This window comes from Bicyclus anynana, chromosome 7 (genome assembly GCF_947172395.1).
Source record: "Bicyclus anynana chromosome 7, ilBicAnyn1.1, whole genome shotgun sequence".
NCBI lineage: Eukaryota > Metazoa > Arthropoda > Insecta > Lepidoptera > Nymphalidae > Bicyclus > Bicyclus anynana.
In genome coordinates this window covers 11,034,105-11,059,293 of record NC_069089.1, presented here as the reverse complement: position 1 = coordinate 11,059,293, position 25,189 = coordinate 11,034,105, and the positions used below count along the sequence as shown (strand labels likewise).

The window sequence follows — 25,189 nt, the reverse complement described above, 5'->3', positions numbered from 1 at the left end:
CAATCCTATGATATCCCAGTGCAACTTGCTCATAACTTCTTCCAGCTCGATGACCTTTTCGTCGGACCTCAAAGTGCGTGCGTTGTATGTTGCCAGGTCTAGTCGTCGGGGTTGGCAGCGGAATCTCTGCCGGAGATTCTTAACACCCCTTGCCCCGCCGTTACCATAACCGCTGCCAGAGCCAGGAATAGCGGGGCTGCCGGGGACTAGGGGCTGTGTTTTGTTTTTGCCGTCCATACAAAGTTTTGCCCAGTACTGACCACGCTGGGCATGCGGGTTGGTCAGCGCAGTGCTAGATTACTCGCGCCGGTGTCGCTGCTGCCCGACACCGGCCTGAGGCATTTCGTAATCTAGCCTGTGGGAATGGATATACCGCCATTCGTCGGTCGCCAGAGCCTCGTCGGTCCATCTGCAGGGTGCACCACGAGCAGGTGAGGTTGGCAGTTGGGGAGACTGACTGGTACTAGCCTCCCCCTTACACCCCTATAACCTTAACAGGTCCAATTCTGCGCATTGAAGATATTTTGAATTTTTTATTGGAGGGCACCTTATAATCGATTCCGAATCTATACTAATATTATAAAGCTGAAGAGTTTGTTTGTTTGTTTGACCATTAATAACTTATTAAATTATTAATGGTCTAAGATCACATTAGATCGTTGATCATAAACTTTGACAGAAAAAGAACGTGTACTTAGCGAGTTCCTTAATCCTTCCAATTAGTCTAAGGCTTAGGTGTCAAAGGTCTAAGGTTTAAGGGTTGAATTTTTTTTAATTAAAAATAAAATATTATGAGTCGAAAGTTTACATTAAGTTTCATGCGGACGAAATCGCGGGTGTCCTAACACTATAATATTAATAATGCTTTTAATTAATTTGGGTTGTTGTAGGTTTTTTAACTGTTTGAATTATTTACACTTGTCTTGGACCTCTCGTCTATTATCTTCTATGTCTATGACGTGGATGACGTATGTGTAACTAATCTGTTGTAAACTCGGACAAAATTGATGTATTTTTGTGACGTTTTTGGCTACATTCCACTTAGTCACAAATTAATATGTTACTAACTAACGATCATCTCGCGATCGCAATTTTTTCCGTTTTACTTGCCTGCGGGCCTTGCGATTTTCAACTCAAGTAGAATGTATAATGGAGCGTTTGAGCTTTGATAAAAGTAATACAAAATAAATTAAAAACAATGTTTTTTTTTTTAATTTTTAATTTTAAAAACCCCTATCCGATCCATAAGCGTATACTGATGTATTGTGTAAAGGTTCTATGAACTGAGTCCTTATTCTTATATGTATAAGGACATGTCATATATTGAATAATAATACTTTTTTCCCTGCACGAAATTAAAATAAAAAGTGTACGTCAGCTCCATCGGAGCTACGAAAGGAGTAAACTACAAAAATATGAAATTACAAAAACTTACAGGGCAACACAAAAGGTGAGGTAGGTTTATCTTCAGTAGGCATTAGGTGCCTACGTGAGCGGTTAGTGTTTTGTGTTTCGTTTAAACACTTCCATTCAAAGCGGTAAAACAGCAAGTATGCTTGCATATCTGAAGTGTTGCGCCGAGGTACTTGGGGGTGCTGACGCTGTTAACTAATAAATAATAGTTGAGGGACTACACAGATAGCCGATGGCAGATGAAATATTGGTAAGTGAAAAATCATCGCCTTTAACACAGCACGGCATGCAACGAACACGTGTTAGAAAGCACCGACAATACCGGTCTAGTCGTATGTCCATTAACTTGAGGTTTTTTTTTTAAATCGGACATATTTATTTTAAAGTACATACCTATCTACCTACTGTATATTATGCATAATAATATAAAACATTTGTTAATAAATATACTTTATTAATTTTTAAATAATTATAATAGTTAAATGTTTCTAGAGTAATTCCTTCACAGTATTTAAATTTTTTAAAGCTACGTTAAACTCTTAAAGGCACCAGGAGAATGTTTTTACGTTTTGATTGCCAAGTGGAACGTAGCCTTTGTAGAGTATTTGCTTGTGTCAATTTGTGTTTTCCCCCGAGTGTCGCGCAATTCGATCAAAGGGAAAGTTGTCATAACAGTGAGTTGGTAATGTCGTTATTAAATTAAAAACCATAATAAAAACAGTTTACAATTCAATAAATTGTACAGTGTTCCACTTAAATTCTTAAGTGCACGTAGCTCTTACTTTATGTTATAAATATAAACAAAAGATGGATATGGATATCATAAAGTGGAGTAACAAAGAAGTTTTAGAGTTATTACATAAAGAGAAGATTTCCAGCTTCATAACAGATATATGCAAGGTACAAGACATCGATGGACAGTGTTTGCTTTCCTTTGTCGACCGTGATTTCTACGAGTATCCCTTCGATCAGCTGAAACTAGGTGAACGGAAGAGATTTATCTTGTTAGTGAAAAAATTACAAAGGAACAATCGAAATGCGATGTTTGAACTCGGACTATGCGAGGACCAAACACTAAATAATTCTGCCACTAATATAAATTTCGTTGGCACCAATTTATCTCACCTAAGTTATAAGCTACATAAACAGTTGCAGAATGAGTTGAACGCGAGAAATGCAGAGAGTTTATCGAATTTTCCTCCAGAAGCGAAAGCGTCCAGGTTAAAACCTGAAATATGGAAAACAGCGATTGCCTTAGGTAACTATTTTAACAAATAATTCAATTGAGGTGTCTAATTGGCTTTATTTTTTTTAAGTATGTTTGAAGTAAAATAATGCAATATAACATAATTTTATAAGCAAACCCTATATTTTTTCATAACTGATTTGTCAAATTCTCAATGTTGCCAGGTTATCTTTTCCTGGTGACCTGGGTGACTGCTGTAGTAATGGTAATTGTCCATGACAAGGTTCCAGATATGAAAAAGTATCCGCCACTGCCAGATCTTTTCCTTGATAATGTGCCCCATATTCCGTGGGCTTTTGATATGTGCGAGATCACAGGATCCTTCCTGATGGCCATTTGGCTTGCTGTGCTCTTCTTCCACAAACACAGGTAAACTATTTATTTAGTCATTTCAAAACGTTTCTTATTACATTCAAATCTAAAGCCTTGTTTATGTGGAATTAGATTTGTGCTATAACTTTAATGCTTAAACTAATTTAGAAGTAGCATCTCCCATTTTAAAAATCTGTTAACCATTAAAAAAAATATTTTGCTTAAATTTAGCTGTATTCTTAACATAGTAATATAACTAACTTATTTCAGTGTTCAAATGAAGAAGGAAATAATTAAATATTTTTTTAGATATATAACTCTGTTTGCAAGAAATTCTGTTTATCACTAATCCTGCTGGAACCATGGATTTTCTGGGCCTATGTTCTGTATAAATGTCCATATTGTCTCTATACCAACATTCCTAAAATCAGTTGAGCAGTAACTGGAAAAAGTGACAGAATTTTTTTCATATTTATAATATTAGTATGGAGTATGGATATCAAATACTAGCTGTGTTTTACATATCCACTCATAATGTTAGATCGCCTTCCTCAAATAAATGGGCTATAAAAATAATGTACAAACACTGATGGAATTTTTACAATTTGAACCAGTAGTATCTGATATTACTGTGTTAATCAAACATACACTCCAGCCATATGATATTTATATTGATTTAGTTATCAACGCATATTCAGATCACTTCTGAGCTTGAGTCTCTTCTCAGAATAACAGGGGTTAGGCCAATAGTCCACCACGCTGGCCTAATGCAGATTGGCAGACTTCATACATACAGAGAATTAAGAAAATTCTCTGGTATGCAGGTTTCCTCAGGATGTTTTCCTTCACCATTAGAGACACATGATATTTAATTTTTTAAAATGCACACAACTGAAAAGTTGGAGATGCCTGCCCCACACCAGGTTCAAACCCACAACCTCCGGAATCGGAGGCAGAGGTCCAATCCACTGTGCTATCACAGCTCTTGATAATAGTATTGATTTGTTTCAAGATAAAACAGATTCTTTATTGAGTTTTAATTAATAATAATAATCATTAGGTTTAATTTATTTGTCTTTGTTGTTCATAATCTTTTGTTAGTTCATAAAATCAAAGAACTGTTTAGAATTTCATTGTTCAGTTGAACAGTCATCAGAGTAAATATTGATCACTTTACGAGTACATGAACTTTGTTTCTTGTATGACTCACACTTTGGTGTTGGCAATTGGCAAACAAAAGATAATGTTTCTTTTTTATTCTTTTCTTTTTTTTTATTCATACTATTTTTTTGCAAATAAAGTTCACTGATTGCACTTGAACACCTTCTAGGCAAGAGTGAGCAGGCATTTTCTAGGCAAGTGCGCTCTAACTTAGACCAAATCACTTACTATCATGCATAATTGAAGTCAAAAATGCAATATTTATTCTATCTACGCTAATGTTATAAGATTTATATTTTTGTTTATAGCTGTACAAAAAGTACTGGACCAATTTCAATTTTTTTTTACCAATAGATTTACTCCCTGATAATGTAGCTCACATTATCAGGGAGTAACATAGACTATCTTTTATCCCGCTATTCCCATGTGAATGGCAACTACACAGTTAAAACCACAAGAATCTGCTACTTTCCTAAATAAAAAAAAATATCTAAAGTAACTAGAGACACAGTATTAAATAATGAATAATGATGACCATATTTTAATATTAACATCATAATTTCAGCAATTTTTATTACACTGAGATAGATTTAATTTTTTGTGGTGACTCCTTAACATATATTTGATTAAGCAATTTATAGTAGTCACTATACTAACCCGGAAGAGATAAAATAACATTATGTTGTATGTTTTACTCAACAATTTTTCAATAGCTAGATAAGTAAACACAAACTACGATAAAAAATACAAGAAGTATTGTAAATGCAAAATAAATTTTAGTTGTATGTATGAAATTCAACTTAAATTATATTCCCAAAAAATATTACTGAATGTCCCATGCTTTCACCCTTGTAGTTGCCAGTTCCATGAGAATATAGGGATAATAATGTAATCTTTGCTACTCATTATAATATCAGCTATCGGCAACAAAGGTTCCATCAAGATTGTTGCAAGAATTTCAATACTTTTAAAATTTCACCCCTGAATGGTTAAGAAGGGGTGTAGTAAGTCTGTAGGGTTATGTTTTAAGAGGTTATTTCCATTGGTATACATTGTATTGATCAAATATATTTCTACAGAAATATATTTGATCAATACAATTACTAGCGACCCGTCCCGGCTTTGCACGGGTGCATTGCTAAAAACACTACAGAAAAACTGTAAACTCCCGCCGCCCCGGCCGGTCGGTACCGCTGCAAAAGCTACGTCCTGCAATTTTTAAATCTGTAATATCTTCGAAAATATTCATTTAAATCATATGCTGTAAAGGGTGATATAGTTCTTCATTAAATCACCAATGTATTTAAGGATTAATTGGATAAGGATTATTGCTGTATTGGTTAAAATCGCTTCGAAAATTAGACATTATTTGTCGTAAAAAGTAAATGACAAAAAAATGTTATTGTGGAATATCCTTAAAACGTTCGCTGCGGCACTGATTTTTCTGTACTTTTACGAGGTTTTTTGACCTCATACTAAAACGTGTGACACGAGGTCCATCAACCTCGTGTCTCGTGAAGACCCTAGACTTACGAGGTCAATTGACCTCGTAACGCAGCGAATGTGTTAAGACATAAGTTTTACACTATGTAGTGATGAAGATTGAACTATGTATTGATGAAATATGTTCACAGGTTCATAATCCTGAGGCGGTTCTTCGCGCTGGCGGGCACGGTGTTCCTGCTGCGGTGCTTCACAATGCTGATCACGTCGCTGTCGGTGCCGGGGTCGCACCTCAAGTGCGAGCCGCGGTTCTACCCGCCCGCCGACGACCTGACGGTGTGGGGCCGCCGCCTGCGCCAGGCGTACGACATCTGGAGCGGCGCCGGCATGTCGGTGCGCGGCGTGCGCACCTGCGGCGACTACATGTTCTCCGGGCACACCGTCGCCTTGACTCTACTCAACTTCTTCATCACTGAATGTAAGTTCCGTTTTATAAATCGTTACATCATCATTATCAATCCATATTCGCACACTGCTGAGCTTCAGTCTCCTCCCAAATGAGAGGGGCTAGGCCAATAATCCACCACGCTGCCAATGCGGATTGGCAGACTTCACACACGTAGAGAATTAAGAAATTTATCAGGTATGCAGGTTTCCTCATGATGTTTTTCCTTCACCATTCGAGACACGGAAAAGTTGGAGGTGCATGCTCCAGACCGCATTCGAACCCACAGCCTCGGAGGCGGAGGTCATATCCTCTGAGCTATCACGGCTCTAAATCGTTACTTATAGGAATTATTTAAAGAGTCTAAAATGGAGTAGGTACCTAACCATTTTTTAGTTAAGTATCACTTTCATGAGAGAAGTCGTCACTTGACAAATAGATTTTGCATTTATCCTACAGTTTGGCGGACGCAGGGCAGCATTTGTAAAAACATAATATATAAATACGTGTGCATCATATCATAGCGCCAATTGAGATTTTCTTAATTGGTCCAGGTCTGGCTGGTGGGAGGCTTCGGCCGTGGCTAGTTACCACCCTACCGACTAAAACGGTACCGCCAAGCGATTTGGCGTTCGGGTACGATGTCGTGTAGAAACCGAAAACGGGTGTGGATTCCCATCCTCCTCCTAACAAGTTAGCCCGCTTCCATCTTAGACTGCTTCCTTACTTACCATCAGGTGAGTAGTAGTCCAAGGCTTACTTGTAAATAATAATAAAAAAAGTGTCACGTTGTTTGTATTCGATGGACTCCTTGACTATTTAACCAATTTTAATAAAGATGTGCAATCCAGTCAATTCAACTTGAAAAATAGGATAGCTTAAGGGTAGGGTACGTGTAAGGTAAGGGTGTGGTATGTTTTAGGGCAGCGATAGGGAAGAAGTAAATGCACATACTTGTAAGTCAAAGCGAAGCTTGACTTTGTAATTTTCAAGTTAAATTATAAATAGAAAATACGTGATTATCCTAATGAATATTATAGATGGCAATGTGAGTTTGTTTGTTTCTCCGTCTCGCCTAAACCACTAAACTGATTTTAATTCTTTTTACCGATGTAAAACTACATTATCAGCGAGTGACGTAGGCTTTATTTTATCCCTGTGGTATTCCCACGAGTAGTAGTAGTTCGCTAGTTCGTAATAAATTGCGGTAACGATGATAAATCAAACACACATCTGTTTATATTTGGAGTGGTTATGTGACATCAATTTTAATGGCGGGTAGAAACTAAGAAGTTAATAGTAATAATGAAAATATTATGATAATATGCAAGAGGCAAATACAATCGATATGATTAATTTGATGTCATGTTTTGATCTTAACAATGATAAAATAGTTGATAACGATATCCAATATCATTGTTAAGGTTAATGCATAAGTTTTGTAATCTTTTACTGATACAAAGAAATAGTAGATTGTTATGCAAGGGGTTAAGAAAACCCATTATATACATGGTATTTTTAGGTTACGAGCTGTAAGGCGAGGGCGCTAAATAGAAACCGAGTTTATAATAGTATCATAGAAATCATATTATAATTGCATTGTAATGGATTTTCTTAGCCCTTTGCATTACAATCTACTATATTTTTGTATCAGTGAAAGATTACAAAACTTATGCATAATATACAGCACCATATACTATTACAAATCAGTTTTTATTAGTATAATAATGTACGAGTACTAACACAATTTCTAACTTGTAGCACCAGTGTTTGCCAAGACAAACTAGCCAAAACTCGATAGATTTGACTTATCTCTCTGGATCTACTGAACTGATTTTAAAAATTCTTCTGCCAATAGAATGCTACGTTACTAGTGAGTGTCATAGGCTATATTTTATCCCCGAATTCCCATGGGAACAGGAACTACGCGGCTTAAACCGCAGGCCGTCTGCAAGTTATACATACATACAAGTTCAGTTAAATTAAACATTGTAAACACTAAACAACACTAGTGGTGTCGTTGAAGGTACAAGAAATATTAGTCAAACTTGGCAAACTGCGTGCAATATTAATAGAAGTGAATGCTAAAAGATATATAATTCATGTAAATTAATATTGTTTACATTGTCATTTGTCATAAGATCATTGAAACTGTGCCATCAATATTATTTCCGTGACGTATCGGCCACACTAATTTACACAATTTATTGCTGTTTATTAATTATTTTATTATTATTATGATATACTCTGTGCGTCATACATTGCGTGTGCGTGGCGGAAGTAAACAAAGATGTGTATTGATATAGATAATAATAGATACACTATTATCGTTACACTCTGGACCTAAAAAGATAATAATCTACGCAACTAAATACCACGCGAGACAAACAAAGCAGTAACAGTTTTTTAAAATTTAAAATACATGTAAATATATTTACAAATACATATAATGTATCTTACATATATAAAACCTGAAATATGAAAATATGCATTTCGTAGCTACGTTTAGGATTAGGTATCTACAAGTTAAGGTATTGCTAATCCGCAATGGGTCAGCGTGGTGGACTAAGTATTGCTAACCCCTTTCTTTCTGAGAGGAAATTCGAGCTCAGCAATGAGCCGACTATGGGTTGATAATGATGAAGTTAAGGTATAGTCAGCAGTGATTAAATAAAAAAAAGTGTTTTTAAAATCTGTTCAGAATTTACGGTAAAATCGGTAATAATACTTATATAAAAAACATACAGGTACAGCCGTACCTAGAACCACACTCTTTTTAGAAGTCAGTTAAAGTACTGACTACAGAACATGCTTTTGCATTTGGCTGGTCAATTGAAGTTGGTTAAGAAAATTTATACTGTTATGGTTTTTCATTTATCCGGTCTTATTTGATTGGACGCAGTTTTGAACTTCATCACGAGACATCGAGGACGCATCGGTTTGGTGTGGCCTTGACTTTAAGACTTTGGTTTTGTTGTTCTTATCAAATAGTTTCTCTTTCATTGTTTCCATTAACGTTTTAGATTTATTCTTGTTATTTGTTTCATTCATTTCTTATTAAATATATTAGCATTGTCATTGAATTAGTTAGGTAGGTAGGTACCGTACGTGACCTACTATACGACGTTATATAAAGTTTGCTAAATTCATTCAAATATGCGGAGGTGCAATATATGATAAACTCGTAAACTATAATGAACAGAATTTCATGCGATTTCAGCTTATATAGATAGACTGAATCATGAGGAAGCTGTAGATATATTTATGAAGGTTTTTTTTTAATTGGTTGTTATTGAATTTGTAAAGTATTTTTGGACATGTCGAAAAAACTCTACCCTTTGAGTTATAGAAAACAATGCAGAGTAGTATCCCACTCTCCCCTTTTACAGAATGGTTCCACGTAGACTAAGTTGCAGGCGTTTACTAGTATAATATAATTATCTCAAGTACTCCTAGTGTAGCAAAGCGTATCTTGGTATTAAAATAATTTTTGTTTACTACCGCAATTATGGACATTGCGGAGTGTCACCAAAGTTCTTTTTTTTGTCATCAACCCATATTCGGCTCACTGCTGAGCTCGAGTCTCCTCTCAGAATGAGAGGGGTTAGGCCAATAGTCCACCACGCTGGCCCAATGCGGATTGGCAGACTTCACACACGCAGAGAATTAAGATAATTCTCTGGTATGCAGGTTTCCTCACGATGTTTTCCTTCACCGATTGAGACACGTGATATTTAATTTCTTTTTTTTGAGTGACTTAAATAATATTAATGCATTATAATCTTAACGAGACCTTGAAAACTAACATACCGGATCGTAAATACTCACTTGACTTAGACATTTTTAAGACAGTATTAACTACTTATTTTTATTATAAAAATATTACTTTGCAATTGCGTATTCAGATATTATACTCGTGATGTTACAACAGTAGGTTGCTTAGTAACTATTACGTAGTTAACACGTTCGCTGCGGCACTGATTTTTCAGTACTTTACCAATACAATACAAGGTTTTTTGACCTCGTACTAAAACTTTTGTGGTGTGGTACGAGGTTAATTGACCTCGTACCGTGCAATACGAGGTTTTTTGACCTCGTACTAAAACTTTTTGTGGTGTGGTACGAGGTTAATTGACCCCGTGCCGTGCAATACGAGGTTTTTTGACCTCGTACTAAAACATTTTGTGGTGTGGTACGAGGTTAATTGACCTCGTACCGTGCAATACGAAGTTTTTTGGCCTCGTACTAAAGCTTTTTGTGGTGTGGTACGAGGTTAATTGACCATGTACCGCAGCGAACGTATTAAGTAGGTGGCTATAATATTATAAATGAAACCATCGCCAACTTATCGCTACGATAAGGGCCAATGAAAGTAATCTATAAGTACGTACTGTTTATAAATAAAAACAACAAAGTAGGTCACGCGATTATGTCAATTTTGCTTAACCCATAAATTAAAAACTTTAAGGCCTAATTTTTTCAACACATTAGTATGTATGTAGGTGCTCGTATGTTTGTAACTTTGAACATGGTTTTTTTGTAACAATAGTTGACGGGACAAGCAGACATACCAACTGATGTGTTACTTACGGACTGATCCAATGATAATTTTTAACGGCCTGGTTTTTTGTAACAATAGTTGACGGGACAAGCAGACATACCAACTGATGTGTTACTTACGGACTGATCCAATGATAATTTTTAACGGCCTCCGTGGCGCAGTGGTATCACCCGGCTGGACCGATTGAGGTTTTTTTAATTGGTCTTGGCCTGGCTGGTGAGAGGCTTCGGCCGTGGCTAGTTACCACCCTACCGGCAAAGACGTACCGCAAAGCGATTTAGCGTTCCGGTATGATGTTGTGTAGAAACCGAAAGGTGTGTGGATTTTCATCCTCCTCCTAACAAGTTAGCCCGTTTCCATCTTAGACTGTATCATTATTTACCATCAGGTGAGATTATAGTCAAGGGCTAACTTGTAAAGAATAAAAAAAAAACCTACGTCCCGACTGGACCGATTGAGGTTTTCCTAATTGGTCATGGCCTGGCTGGTGGGAGGCTTCGGCCGTGACTACTTACCACCCTACTAACAAAGATGTACCGCCAAACGATTTAGCGCTTCGATACAATGTGTTGAAACCGAAATGGGTGTAGATTTTAATCCTACGCCTAACAAGTTAGCCCGCTTCCATCTTTAATTGCATTATTATTATTATTAGGTGAGATTGTTGTTGAGGGCTAACTTGTAAGTAAATAATAATAAAAAAATCCAAATGCTTCCAAAGCCACCACAATTCAAACGTCATAATTGACTATGGTACTACGAGTACCTATGGTAGGAGCATAGACTGTAAAACTTGCAGCCTTTATAAAATGATGTATATCTGGCTATGTCCGTTAAAAAAACTCTCGTGCGAATGAGGACTACTCTTATAAGGATATGTCCAATAGTCATTGAGTTTAAATTGGTACGTAACATTGAATAAATGTTGACTTCACGAATGTTACTTATTAGAATTTAACTTAGATGATAAACCAGTTATGTATTGCTGACTCGACATAAATGAGATGTAGCGTGTAGGAAGCTCCCACGAATTTCCTTAAGGAAATTGATTCATTCATCCAAGTGTTGGAATTTACGATTAATACTAAAGTTTCTAGTCATCTTACTCACACTCGTGGAAATACCTACCTAACACGTCTTTGGAAATACCTTCCATGAAATATGAAAATTCCACAGAATTAGGTTTTGAGATTTTTTTGACTTCATGTTAGAAAACTGAAATATATTAATTAAATATTTTTGCTTGCGTGGCATTTTAACTCCTAAAGTGATGGACCTTTTTCAACGTGGTTTTTCCCATTCTCATAGTAGCTCTGAGTTCGATAGTTGGCGGTGTTTACACTCCGTGCCTGGGAGACCACGTTAATGCGTCGGTCCAAAATATCATTAGGAATAACATCTGATTTAACGTTATTTAACTGAGCACGTGGTAGATCTAAGTAGCAAATCACTTACTATGGTAATGAAGAGGCTTGGCTCATTGCCCGTTAAAAGAGACTGATAATAATTATTAAAGTAAACCGAAGAGGATGGCATATTGTCTGACCTATTAGCGTGTGATAATGAAATTATGATGTCAGCACTTTAATAAGTAGATATTGGTATTAGAGTTATAGATACCACTAGTGGTCGCCGGCTACTTCGTCTGCGTGGAAATCAATGTAAATTTTCAAACCCTTTTTCACCACTTTTTAATTTAAAAATTCTTGAATCACATCATATTTCGTATTTTTTTATGATTTATGAACAACTTTTTTAGACTATAACTCTAAAAATCAAGGGCTTTCCATACAAACTTTCAATCCCTATTTCTTCTATTTTTATTTTAGGGTCAAAAAGTACCCTAAGTACCGTACAAAAACACATCTTAATCCGTTTAGATGTGAAAAGGTAACAGACAGACAGACTTACTTTCGCATTTCTAATATTAGTATAGATTTCAGGATCTCTCCTAAAAGGAGACTGACCCTAAAGGAGGGCTGGCCCTGCAATATAGGCTGCTAATGATGATACAAGATTGACTACAAGCATAAAATGTACTTGTTTGTTCCAGACACGTCGCGCAGCCTGTACCTGCTGCACATCCTCACGTGGGTCATGAACATGTTCGGCATCTTCTTCATCCTGGCGGCGCACGAGCACTACTCCATCGACGTGTTTATCGCCTTCTACATCACGTCGCGCCTGTTCCTCTACTACCACACGCTGTCCAACAACCAGGCGCTCATGCAGACCGACTCCTCCAGGTAACGTTGACAGCTCACCCGGGAAACTAACACCGCCATACTTATCTTTACTGTCCAGCGACAGTGCTGTGTTTTGGTTTGAAAGGTGTAGTTGCCGGTATAATTAGGGAAATCAATATCAAGTTTTGACGGCCTCCGTGGCGCAGTGGTATGCGCGGCTGGGCAGATTGCTGGTCTTGGGCAGGTCTGGCTGGTGGGAGGCTTCGGCCGTGGCTCATTTGAACTGCAGCGAGTTCTATATTAGAACGGGTATTCAAAGCAGCTCTTGTAGGATTTTATCAAATTTGTATAAATTTTGGCTAGCCAGGGAGAACAATACGAGCAGAGAAGGACAGTGTTGGTTAACTGTCAAGGATGTCCTAAACCCTACACCCATTGGTCACATGTCCAAGGCTCTGCTCAGAGTTTTTCTTTCTGCCACATACACGATGGACCTGGCACCCGCACAGTGAATCCAGGGAATGCTAAAATATTCGTCTTTCTCTGCTTATTCCATAGACTTATTTTAAAAAACTACTACCTACAACAGATTCTTCAATATTTGTGATTCATCAATACCAAAGAGAGGTTTTGACGTGAAATATCTTGTGCCAAGGTTTGGCTAATTGTCAGTAATGTGGCGACGTATCACACAAAATTCTATTCCTATTTACATTTATGAAAGGCATCCCACAAATTAAAGTTTACAGTCAAAGTCAAAATTCATTTATTTCAATTAAGCTTACTTTACAAGTTTTTTTGAAACATCAGTTAATATTATTAGATAATGGTGATAATAAGTCGAAAACTTGGAAGTTATATTAAAGTCAGATACATTTCTATCTATAGGTATATTATGAAAGTTGGTTATCGACTATACATAGAATACTAAATAATGTAGTGCTCTTAAAATGTTGAAAACTGTATTTCAATGGGTCAAATTATGTACCAACATGAAAATTAGTTTTAGAACGGGTGAAACCGCGGTTCGCAGCTAGCTAAAGATTGATAGCTATTTTCTAAGTACTACTTAGATATCCTCATCTTTATCTACCTACAAGATGCATAATGTCGACAGTAGGTACAACATTATGCATCTGCGACTCTCATTGAACCGATAAATAGATTATTATAAACTACAATGTAATCTGAATATTAAGTGTTAGTGATTTCTAACAACACGTCATTTAAGTCTATTACAATAAACTTACACGTTTGTTTTAAATTTAGCGGACGCCAGCGACTTCGTCCGCGTATCCTTGACATCATAAATATGGTTTCAGATGTATCAACCATAACTGATTAACTTCATTACTTTTTTAGAACTATTAAGGAAGAACTATACCGTCATTAATTTTTTGCGTAACTTTAATCGCAGCGCAAATTAAAGCTCTGAAAAGGTATATTTTTCCCCCATTTTTGTGACTTTTCACTGATGCAACGGATTTTTACCTATAATATTTTTCAATTAAAATTAATCTATGGCTGACCACTATAACAATTTTACAGGACAAGAATATGGTTCCCGCTGCTGTCTTTCTTCGAGTCCGAAGTCGACGGCATCGTTCCGAACGAATACGAGGGACCCGTGGAGATTGTGAGCAACTTGAAGCAGTGGCTGATACAGCTCGTGATAGACGTGAAGAACACTTCAGTGGGCACCAAATTGCAGGAGAGCGCTGTTATGGGCGAGTTCTCCGTCGTGAGGCTCGTCGACGGCATCAAGAGGAACCTCAGCCTGATAGAAGAGTATAAGAGCTCTCGGCAGCGGCTTATGACGCTCGACAAAAACGTCCAAGCAGGCTTTCTAGAAGAATTTTCTGACAGTGATCTCGGTCGCAGGAACATAGCCGATTTGACCGGCGATACCCCCTTTAGAGAATTCAGCAATCCCCCGTCTCCCATCATGAAAAAAAATATATGAACTATTAGGCACTGTTGATGCTTAGAATATTTTTATAGCTGAATGTAGTTGTACCTACCTTGGCGTTCCAACATTTCCATTTTAGATTTTATATCATGTTATTCCATACTTATATGATAAGTTAAATGTGTAGAAAATTACAAAGATTTATTTGCTCAAGATTATCACGAGAATATACAGTATGCTTAAATTATTCAGTGCTGTCTTTTATTTAAAAACTTATAAACATGCATAAACATTCATTTTTAAATCATAATACTGATGCTGCTAACATCCTTAGTTTACTGTTTTTAACGGTTTGACAAATATGAGAAAATAAGCTGTTACTAATGCCTACTTAATAATAGCAATCCAATCCCCTTAATTTTTAAAAGGAAAGGCCAACAAAACTAAAATCTGAAGATTTATATTACCTAACCTGTAAAAATATAAGAATATTACGCTTCATTCACACTCATACGTACCTATCTAATTTCACACTATTGAAAGTCTGAACCTTTGAAACCTTCATTCCAAAGCAACCATGATCTTTAGGGACTAAACGCTTTACTTGCCTACTGTATGTAGGTTAGGTATAAATTTTTCTGCTTTATAAATTTACTAGCAGTGGGAATACGGGGATGAAATGTAGCCTATGACACTTACAATTCATAAATAACACTATTCATAAAGGAATTTACAAAACTGTTTTAGTATGTAAATCCAGAGTCACCTAAAACCTCGAAAATTTACCTCTTTATAATATTGGTTTATGCGAAGGTCTGTATTAATCACTAGCTGACGCCGCGCGGTTTTACCCACATGGATCCCGTACCCGTAAGGATACGGGGATAATATATAGCATAACCTTCCTCGATAAGTGGGCTTATCTAACACTAAAAAAAAAAAATCAAATCGGCCAGAAGTTCCTGAGATTAGCGCGTTCAATCTATCAAACAAACTCTTCAGCTTTATAATTAGAATAGATAGTATCACAGGCATTTGATACACGGTTGTATTTGTTTTATAATTTTTTTTTTTACTACAGATTTATTTAGACTCAGTGACTTGCTGGAGGTAAACTTGCTGGAACAGATGGGAGGGTTTAGTGAGTGGACTGATACTAATAACAGTAGGTAGGTACATAACCAATGGCGACTAAGGCCTCTTTCTGTGCGAGGCCTTTAACCGTGCTTCTAAATAATCTAAATTAGGTACTTACAAATTAGAAAATGATTGCTCGTCCATTGGGCTAATTGGACAAAAGTATTTATTTGAAAAAAAGTTCTACTCGGGTTAATGCGCGAGGCCCTACTGGCGATTAATCTCATGAATACCTTACGATTCTCTTACTGACCGTAATAAAAAGGCTATAAGATAAATTTCATATCAATTAAGTTCACCTAAAAATCCTATTCTTTATTATTATTAATTAATTTATTTATTTTTTCTCATTATATTTGTTTATCCTTTTTTAATAATAATATAATGATTTTTTAAATGAAATTATTAAAGGTGTAAAAATAATAACATGAAACCAAAGTAATATGTACATCGTTTAATATAATATTTCAAAGCTATTAATTGTGTAGCATTAAAATAATTGACATGAAAAATCATTAGTAAAATTGTCTTTAAAATAATATAATATATATATATGTATATGATGAAAGTATATTTAAATAGAATTCATTAAAAAACTTAAAATATTAGTAATAATTTTGGATAACGCTCATTGATAAAATATGCAAATCATTTATATTCTGCAGCACCTTAGACCAAATAAGGTCTACTAATATCTTAATATTAATGTCATGTTATTGCATTGAGTTCCTTAACAAATGAGCATTACAAGAGCCAAAATAACATTAAATCAGATTTAAACTTACAATACTTTAAAATGTGTATATTATTAAAATACTTTCAGAGTTATACCAAATACATGCCTTACATAGAATAAAGGTAATAGACTCTATAACATTAGAGATAAAAAATTTGATTATTCTCCAATAATAATTAATTAATAAAAAGAGTAGGCCACTTCATAGCAATATGCACTACATTGACATGTTACGTCATAACTCAACAAATAATTATTTGCCTTATATACAATGACTTAATTTTATGCCAAAAATATGAATGATGCTTTATAAATAACACAATGGTGATGAAAAGTGTGTCCTTAGTGCTAGAGTAAGTTTGAGCTGACAGCATACATTGCTCTCTGTACTAATCAGAAGCGGCTGTTTGCTCGCTCTGAATAAAGGCTTCCGATGGGTTCTCCTTCTGTGGCTCATTTGCTACTTGCTTTTCCTCCGACTGCTCACGGGAACTGACCGCTCCATTGACATCAGCCTCGGCAGGAGTGCTTTCTTTTGACTGGTGTTTAGGTTCAATTTCAGACTCCTCTGCAGTCTTTTCAGTGTCGTCTGTTGGTTGTTCTCCTTCCTCAGATTTCTGTCTCACTGGTGATGACTCTTTTTCTGGTGAATTCTCCTTTTCCGCTCTTCCTCTCTCTTTTACTACTTTATCAGCAGTATCATTATCAATGGCATTTTCATTGGCTTCTACTGATTTCTCTTTTGTATCCTCAGTGGCTTCTATATCATTTGTAGATTCTTTGCTTTCACTTGCTATCACCTCTCCATTAACAGCAACATTCTGGAAATATTAGTAACCAAATGTAGTACCTAAATAGATATAATATAATATATTTTAAGCAACACTAAAATAAAATATAGGTATTTCCTCATATATCAACTAATTTGTCATACTTGACACATACAATTTCTGAAATTTAATATGAATATAATTACATAATATAAAAACTAATCCCTATTTTCCCTATGTGTGAACCAAGTTGCTAATTCTTTTTTTGTTGTGTTTGTTATTGTCAAAAAAGGTTTTTATGAGAGAAAAAATAAAGAATATATTTTATAGAATGTGGTCTTTGGCAGGACAATGTCTATCAGGTCTGATAGTTATTCATGGTTATAAAATTGTTAATTAGTAAAGCAATTTGAACATTGTTGAGGAACTTGAAAAGAAAGTGTTAAACTATGTTAAATATATTTATGAAAAATAACCTAAAGCCAAACTAACTGTGCAATGTTTATCAAAAAAGAAATTAAAAAGGGTAAAACGAGGGTATAAATTGCTAGTCATTTAACACCTAATAATAATTTAAATTAACTTGTACCTAGATTAATGACAAAAAATTTCATCAATAAGTTTACACACAATTTGATAGTTTATTTTTTATTGAGAAAGAATACATTATGGAATTTAAGCTAACTTACCCTAATAACTATACAAATCATGCCCACATGTGATATAATAAGTATCTTTTAAATATGCACGGGTGTGGGTCTAGCACGCTAGGCAGAGGGGAGAACTGCGAGGATATGAAGTTGCACAGGCCATCACTACCCGCTCGTGGCCCAAGCAGACCATCAGGAGTGTTACGAACAAGTTTACCAAGCAATAGTTTTTAATTTGTTTGTTGATAAACATTGCACATTGAGTTTGGCTTTAGTTTAGAGAGAAACCTTGTACTCGGAAACCTTGTACTAATAGGACAAATTAGTAGCTGTAATAGGATACACAGTGTTGAGTCACACACAAACTTGTGTAATGAGAGGATCAATTCATAAGTGTCGAAACCAAACAAACTAATTAAAGATGTTTCAATTTCCTATTGGTTATTTTATCAATAAACACTCATAATAGAAGTAGCACCAATAAATGGTGGTTATAAAGATGTAAACCTACCTTTGTATCTGTGATAACTTCTTGAGGAGGGGCTTCTACTTTCAAAAACTGTTCCAAAGTATCTTCTTCGTTTGCTAAATCAAACTGGTCGTAATCCTGGAAAGATAAATTGCCAGGTAAGTTTGTCAATAACTCATAACCTAACAAACTAATCTACATTTGAGTAAGTACATTGTAGCAACTCACCCCACAATACTCTTCGTCATTGAAGATCTGGGGTGGGAGTGGCGAACGTGGGTTGGGGTCACTGACGGTACCACCGTTCGACTTTGAATTATTTTGCATGAAGTCTTTATCGTCTTCCCTGCCAGGTTCCGTTATGTCGATTATTTCATATTTGATAGTTTTTGAATCTAAGATCATTAAAACGCGCTGTTGTCTTTTTTTCACCTAAAAATCACCAAATAAGATAAAAACAAACAAAACTATGAATCAGCTATGAAAAAAAGTCTAGAAAAGCTGCCCGGTCGGGCAAGGAAGGCAGGAATTTTCTAATATTATACTCGCCTCTTTGTTCCCGGAGATACCACTTATATAAATTTTAACAACCATTTCTGTAAAATTATTTTCTGATTTACAAAAATAAAATAAATTAGAACAAAATCTCAACGTAAAAAGATAGGCTTGGCCATTAGTAATTAGGTAAATGTCAAACTGACACTTGACACATTGACAGTAGTGTTTACCTGTCATCATTCATTTGCCCTCGGAGGAATGTAAACTATAGAATAGACAGAGAATTTATGCCTCTAAGATCAAAGGGAGAAATCGTGTTTTAAAATATATTTCAATATAGATTTAGTTTGATTTTTTTTATACATTTATCCCATTTACCCTCTTTTCAGTTAGGCCTAAGGAACACATTAATTCAAACTCGCGACTACGTATAACCCGTGCGCATTATCTTGACACCTGGCTTCTAAACGCAACCAAACAAAGCAATCTTTTGTGTCGTATTAAACAGTAATTAAAGTGCGACCTTTTAACTACAGTATCTTGAGGCCTACTTCGGACTACTTTAGTATTTTAGTCGAGTACTGAACGATCTTTGGGCGGTAAATCCAAAAATCCACTTGGGACTGCAGCTACCTTGCTAAGTTGTTAATAATTTATATTTTATTTGGTTAATATTATGTTCTTATTTTAAATAAGATAATAAATTATATTATTTTTAAGTATTATATTTTAAGATATTAAATTATAATAATAATAAGATAAATATATTTGGAAAATACTTACCTTACATAGATATAGATACCTAGGTCTCTAACCCCGAAATGTTATGGGTACTAAGGTAGCTGATTTCTTGATTTACGTTCATTAAATTTAATTAAATTCAAGTCATCTAAATATGTAAGTAATTATACAATTTTCCAATAGGATTCTAATAATCTGATAAAACTATCAATAATTGGTTGTTGTTTAATAACAGTAAAGGTAGTGCTACCACTATGTTTTTGCTTTTGGCAAGAGAGAGAGAGGCTTCTCAAATATTTTTCAAAAGCAGCTTAATGTTATATAGGTAAAGTCCGGTCGCTCAGAGATTGCGTTTCTCGTCGTGATCGAATGGGCGATGTAACTTAGAACTGGCGTACAAGGTTATTGAACTGCGCTGTTTCAAGGGTATGCCAACTGTTTGTCTTTGTAGTGATGAGACAAAATAACTAGCCAATTGGAATTGTATATGTTTGTCCCATTCGATCACGACATTTCAGAAACGCAATCTCTGAGCGGCCGGACTTTAGCAGTGCTATTGCTGGGAGAGACCGTCTCTATGAAGTTTTTGAAAGTTCAAGCTAGACGCAATCTCTGAGCGGTCGGACTGTAGCAGTGCTATTGCTGGGAAACACGGTCTCTATGAAGCTTTTGAAAGATCATGTCAAAAGTCATGGTGTTTAAAGAAAATAAAAAAGTTGGTATTTTATTTATACAAATTTAATCCATTTGCTATAAATTAATTATACAAATGCGTATTGTCTTGTAAATTTTAAACATCGCATTGAAGCCGCAACTTATACCTATAGTAAAGCAATGCTATACCTATATTATACAGCACTTAAGGAATGTTATATGGTAAAATACTTAATGGCAACACCCAATCACACACGTTGAATGATTTAAAAATATTTCACTCATACACCAACAATGCAATGAAGTGTTCGCTCAAGGTGTCGATCGGTTAGATCGAATAGAGACTCGACTAAAATACTAAAGTAGTCCGAACTAGGCCTTACTGTGGGTGTCGCTTTGTGTGTTGTCATCATTACTGAGCAGGCTTATTCACTATCTTTGACCTATGCTAGTTGACATTAACGAAATTGAGATTAAATGTACCTAGAAATGTCATCAGGTGCTTACTGATGGATATCACACAGTAGGTAAATGACATTACGAGTATGTCAATTGATTTGATGTTTATTTTAATAAGTTGATAACAAAGACCAAAATAGTTAATAGGCCCGCAGATAAACATATTAATGTTGGGTAGTCATTTTATAAAAATACGGTAACCACGATCTCATAAATAACAAAAAAAAACTACAATACATTTGGTCTTGTTAAGATATGAAAAGTCGCTCACGCAAAATCATTTATGATACAATATAAATATTTATGACATAGACAGATAACAGGTAATTTATAAAATGATTTACAATAGTCACTGTAATAGGGTAGTTGACTCATATCAAATTAAAAACAAACAATATTAATTTCGTGTAGTACATGGAATAAGGGTCCGAAATATATCGATATCAATTAATAAAAGTTAAGGATTTCTTTTAAAACTTAATTTAAATATCACGTATTTTTCAAATTTTCCAAACGTCAAAAATGCTGTCGTCCATTTTGTGACGTCACTAACACCCTTGATGTACTAAACGTTGAACTAATTGTTAACTAATATTTTGTCAAACGCTCCATTTGTATGGGATTTATTCTAGTGACGTCATGAAACATTTGAAATATAGACTGCCATGGCCGACAGGCGTTTTGGCTCGTCTAGCCAAAAACATATATAAAAGCTAATATTTTCATGTAATCAAGTCTAAAAAAATATGATTTTTTTTAGTCTAGTAGAACGATAATGAACTATATAAGACCATTTAAAAAAAGAGTCAAGTAGCCTATTAGCGCTTATAAGGTACAAACTTTTTTTTTCTAAATGATCGGTAGCGCTCCTCAAGTTTACCATCTCGAATGTCGGAGCCCATTTAAAGTTCCATTTTACAAACAAAAGAGTTACGCTATCCTCGTTACTTTGGCAGATGTCCAGACAGCTGTTCGATAGAGCACATATTATAATAGATGCCTAGGTTTATTAGTTCGTTACAAAAAAAAATAGGTATATTAATAGAGTTGAGTAAACACACCCATCTAATAAGTATTTTATATTACAACGAACATAATGAAAAGTAATAATTAGGCGTTTTTGTTTCAATGTTAGAAGCGTCTATCGAAACTTTTGTGCAAATTATTACAATTTTCAAAGTAAACTGACATTGGGGCAGCGTGATCATCGTTATCAACTCATATTCGGCTCACTGCTGAGCTCGAGTCTCCTCTCACAATGAGGGATTAGGCCAATAGTCCACCACGCTGACCCAGTGCGGATTGGCAGACTTCACATACGCAGAGAATTAAGGAAATTCTCTGGTATGCAGGTTTCCTCACAATGTTTTTCCGTCACCGTTTGAGACATGTGAACTTTAATTTCTTAAAATGCACACAACTGAAAAATTTGGAGGTTCATGGATTCGAACCCACACCCTCCGGAATCGGAGGCAGAGATCATATCCACTGGGCTATCACGGCTCGTGCAGGGGCAGCGTGATGGATGGCTCTAATCTACTTAAGAGAAACCTAGATTAATTAGTCGGACATCCATTTATGATATAATTTATCATCGTAACTAGTTCATTTAACAAATTGCGTGATCCTTTACAAAACATTCTTGCATTCACAACCAACAATCGAGTTAAAAATTCAATTACCATTATCTAAGTCATAATAAACACATTTTATTAAGACATATTATGGTATGCCAGGAATGCAATCGTGGAGCTTGACAGTTGACACAAATAAAACGGCGTAGCAGTGAAATGATGAAGTAATTCGTTGAAGTGACCTTGAAAGATTTTGTCGTCAACTCGTCATTGTTTACAATGCGTGGGCACTGAAAAATTCTGTGTAACGCTCCGTTCATGCGACGCGCCATCGCGTCGGAGATCAACAAAGATTTCGCGCTGAAATTCCTTCACTAAACTGAATAGTTTGCTCGTGTAACTATGTCAAGGAAAAACTCAGTGACTGAAACTTCTGAAACTTTACAAAATAAATCACAATTTATGCTTCACATAGGTCATTTGAGAGACCTACACATTTTTGTCAGATCCTTTAAAGTTAAAAGAAATAACTACGATTTTATTTTCCTTGAACTAACATTATAAATAAGGCAGTATCTATAAAAATAAATAACTATAAAATATTTACAAAATAAATATGTAATAAACTTGTTGAACAAAATGCGAGGGTGTATTAGATAAATCCAAATTCTGAAAGAAATTGCAATTAAGACGATCTTTTTATGGTATTTAGTACATATTCAGTAACTTTAGACTTTAAAAACATAAATGTTTTAAGGTTAAGTGCTTCAAAAGGGATAAAACTGAAACTTTTTAATGGATCACTTTGTTGTCAGTCTGACCGTCATGATCCTTTATCTCGGGAACGCGTACTTGATAACGTGGATTGCAGTAAATTTCTATAGGTTCGTAAGACAACACAATTATTTATATATTCGTTAATAACAGACAATTGTTAATTAGGGTACGACAGGGCTGACATTTTTTTTTGCCTTTTAGGCCCTTGAAACTTTTAAATATAAAAAAATAATAATAAAAATCGACTATGGAATAATGTCTAACAGTTATTATACAAAGTGATATTCCTATTAATTGCATTTTAACTCGACTTTTCCCAATAGTAAACCTAACTAAAAAGACAAGAAAAAAGAAAACACTAGCAGGTGTCTAGAACAATAAGATCTAGCGAACTATTTTTTATACAGACGCAGCCTTAGCCTTTTAAAATACGATTACATATATTATATCTCATGCATTATTGTAAGAGTAGATCTTGGTACTCGATCAATACCAAAATGATGCAATTCATCATCAGTAATCACAGATTGTATAATTGTGTTTAAGATTTTATGATATTCATTCACTAGGCCTAGGTACGATGTGCACTACGGCATATCACGAGAAGAGACAAATGTCGACCAATACCGGCGGAAAAAAAAGCACTTTAATGATCCGCAAGTTAATAATAAATCAAAAATCTGCATTATGTCGATGATGTAATTTTTTCGCTGGATATGCCTATGACAATCTACAGTGTACAAATTGCACGGATGATACAGTTAACGGAATGCTTCCTTACATTTCTTTTCATGTAGGATGGTGCGGGTGACAGTTCGTTTCACTGTTTAAAGTTTGCCGCGATTCACGATAGTCACGAACGTCATACAGGCGACTGTCACCGTACCGATGCTATCTGAAAAACACTTTAGGCAGTTATCTCACTGGCGTTTTGTCAACGTTAGTGTTTCCCGAATGTTTCTCCAGCTCTTTTATCGTAAATAATTCGTTACGTCGCATTTCCAAGGCTTCAACGTTGCAATCAAAAAAACGTTGTTCCTCGACAGACGTCAGAGAAATGTCAACGGTCGAAAATCGCCAATGGGATAGCGGCATAAGGAAATGTTCTGTTGACTGAAAAAATCCATGTCGAAAACAAAATTATGATGTTTTATCTTCTTGTGGACTACAAACGAAGCAGTCGCCTATTAATGCAATTTACAATATGCATATTGTCTACGCGATCCGCCAGCCGCCAAAAACTGTGCGATGACAGGTTTAGTGCAAACAAGACTTGACGCATATAGACGTTTTTTTATTCATTGAGTTGACAACTAAACGCCTGATAGGATGGTACCTTGACCCTACTACTACTGGGCGATATATCATAATAGTGAATTGACACTACTACACCAGAATTAGCCCAATTAAAAAAAATACAAAATTCCAAACTGACCCGATCTCAGCACCCATCAGTTTGAAAGCATTATCGAGAATACCCGAGGCGGCAAATGTCGTTATAACTTATAAAGAGTTGTAGCCCACTTCTGTGCCTTGATGCCTTGACTGCACTAAATAATCTAGGCCAAACCTATAAGCTGTCCGGCGAAGACAACGCTAAATTTCAAGCGAGGCGGTTGGGTAGCAACTGATGTGTTGTTGGCTTAGCTTCACACGGGGGTGCCGAAGTCTGGGTCTCCCCGGCCGGGCAGCAGGCGCGCCGCGGGCGGCGGGAGGGCGTGCCTCTCTACTTCACCGTTCCGTGCACTCTCCGTGACACGTCGCGCCGACCCTATCCTACAAATAAAAAAAAAAATATTGTCTATGATATTATAGTGTACCAATAATAACAACAATGTTTTCGAACATTCATACAGTGGCGTACACTTCATAGAAGCAAAAATTGTTGCCTACCATGAAGAGTCATTACGAACCCGTATTGAAGTAGGAGTTTTCCATATTGTACAATTTAGACATACATATAGAACTTCTTAATCCGATCCCGGAGGGTGTGGGTTCGAATCCAGTCCGGGGCATGCACCTCCTCACACACACAACTTCTCAGTTGT

General features: G+C 35.7%; 3 protein-coding genes across 4 annotated transcripts in view; 1 reads left to right on the top strand and 2 right to left on the bottom strand.

Annotated features, from left to right (window-relative positions):
• Positions 1-1,511: 1,511 nt before the first annotated feature.
• Positions 1,512-14,927, top strand: LOC112048557 (ceramide phosphoethanolamine synthase). Of its 2 annotated transcripts, XM_052882732.1 has the most exons (6): positions 1,512-1,663; positions 2,563-2,671; positions 2,824-3,028; positions 5,767-6,053; positions 12,635-12,827; positions 14,316-14,927. In XM_052882732.1, exons 1-6 carry the CDS (start codon positions 1,646-1,648, stop codon positions 14,728-14,730), a joined length of 1,227 nt encoding a protein of 408 aa, XP_052738692.1. In that variant the 5' UTR covers positions 1,512-1,645; the 3' UTR covers positions 14,731-14,927. The 2 variants fall into 2 exon arrangements, with proteins under 2 accessions (XP_052738692.1, XP_023941893.1); XM_024086125.2 differs by lacking the exon at positions 1,512-1,663 and having other exon boundaries at positions 2,023-2,671.
• A 1,325-nt stretch (positions 14,928-16,252) lies between these two features.
• On the bottom strand, positions 16,253-19,146 carry LOC112048580 (SH3 domain-binding glutamic acid-rich protein homolog). The gene is made up of 4 exons (XM_024086168.2): positions 18,988-19,146; positions 18,667-18,870; positions 18,481-18,576; positions 16,253-17,370 (listed from the first exon to the last, which is right to left on the bottom strand). Exons 1-4 carry the CDS (start codon positions 19,030-19,032, stop codon positions 16,939-16,941), a joined length of 777 nt encoding a protein of 258 aa, XP_023941936.1. The 5' UTR covers positions 19,033-19,146; the 3' UTR covers positions 16,253-16,938.
• LOC112048569 (uncharacterized) overlaps positions 18,984-25,189 on the bottom strand; it is a 61,108-nt gene continuing 54,902 nt past the window's right edge. Inside the window, exon 14 of the mRNA XM_024086150.2 lies at positions 18,984-24,917. Coding sequence (XP_023941918.1) covers positions 24,791-24,917 — 127 coding nt within the window. The 3' untranslated portion in view covers positions 18,984-24,790. The remainder of the gene's footprint in view (positions 24,918-25,189) is intronic.

Bases quoted from the DNA above. Each gene is read 5' to 3' on its own strand.
- LOC112048557 (XM_024086125.2), top strand. From the start codon at position 2,221: ATGGATATGGATATCATAAAGTGGAGTAACAAAGAAGTTTTAGAGTTA. The intron at 3,029-5,766 runs GTAAACTATTTA...ATATGTTCACAG, and splicing joins CTCTTCTTCCACAAACACAG to GTTCATAATCCTGAGGCGGT. The intron at 12,828-14,315 runs GTAACGTTGACA...ACAATTTTACAG, and splicing joins ATGCAGACCGACTCCTCCAG to GACAAGAATATGGTTCCCGC.
- LOC112048580 (XM_024086168.2), bottom strand. From the start codon at position 19,032: ATGGTTGTTAAAATTTATATAAGTGGTATCTCCGGGAACAAAGAG. The intron at 18,871-18,987 runs GCGAGTATAATA...GGTGATTTTTAG, and splicing joins GTATCTCCGGGAACAAAGAG to GTGAAAAAAAGACAACAGCG. The intron at 18,577-18,666 runs GTGAGTTGCTAC...TTATCTTTCCAG, and splicing joins ATGACGAAGAGTATTGTGGG to GATTACGACCAGTTTGATTT.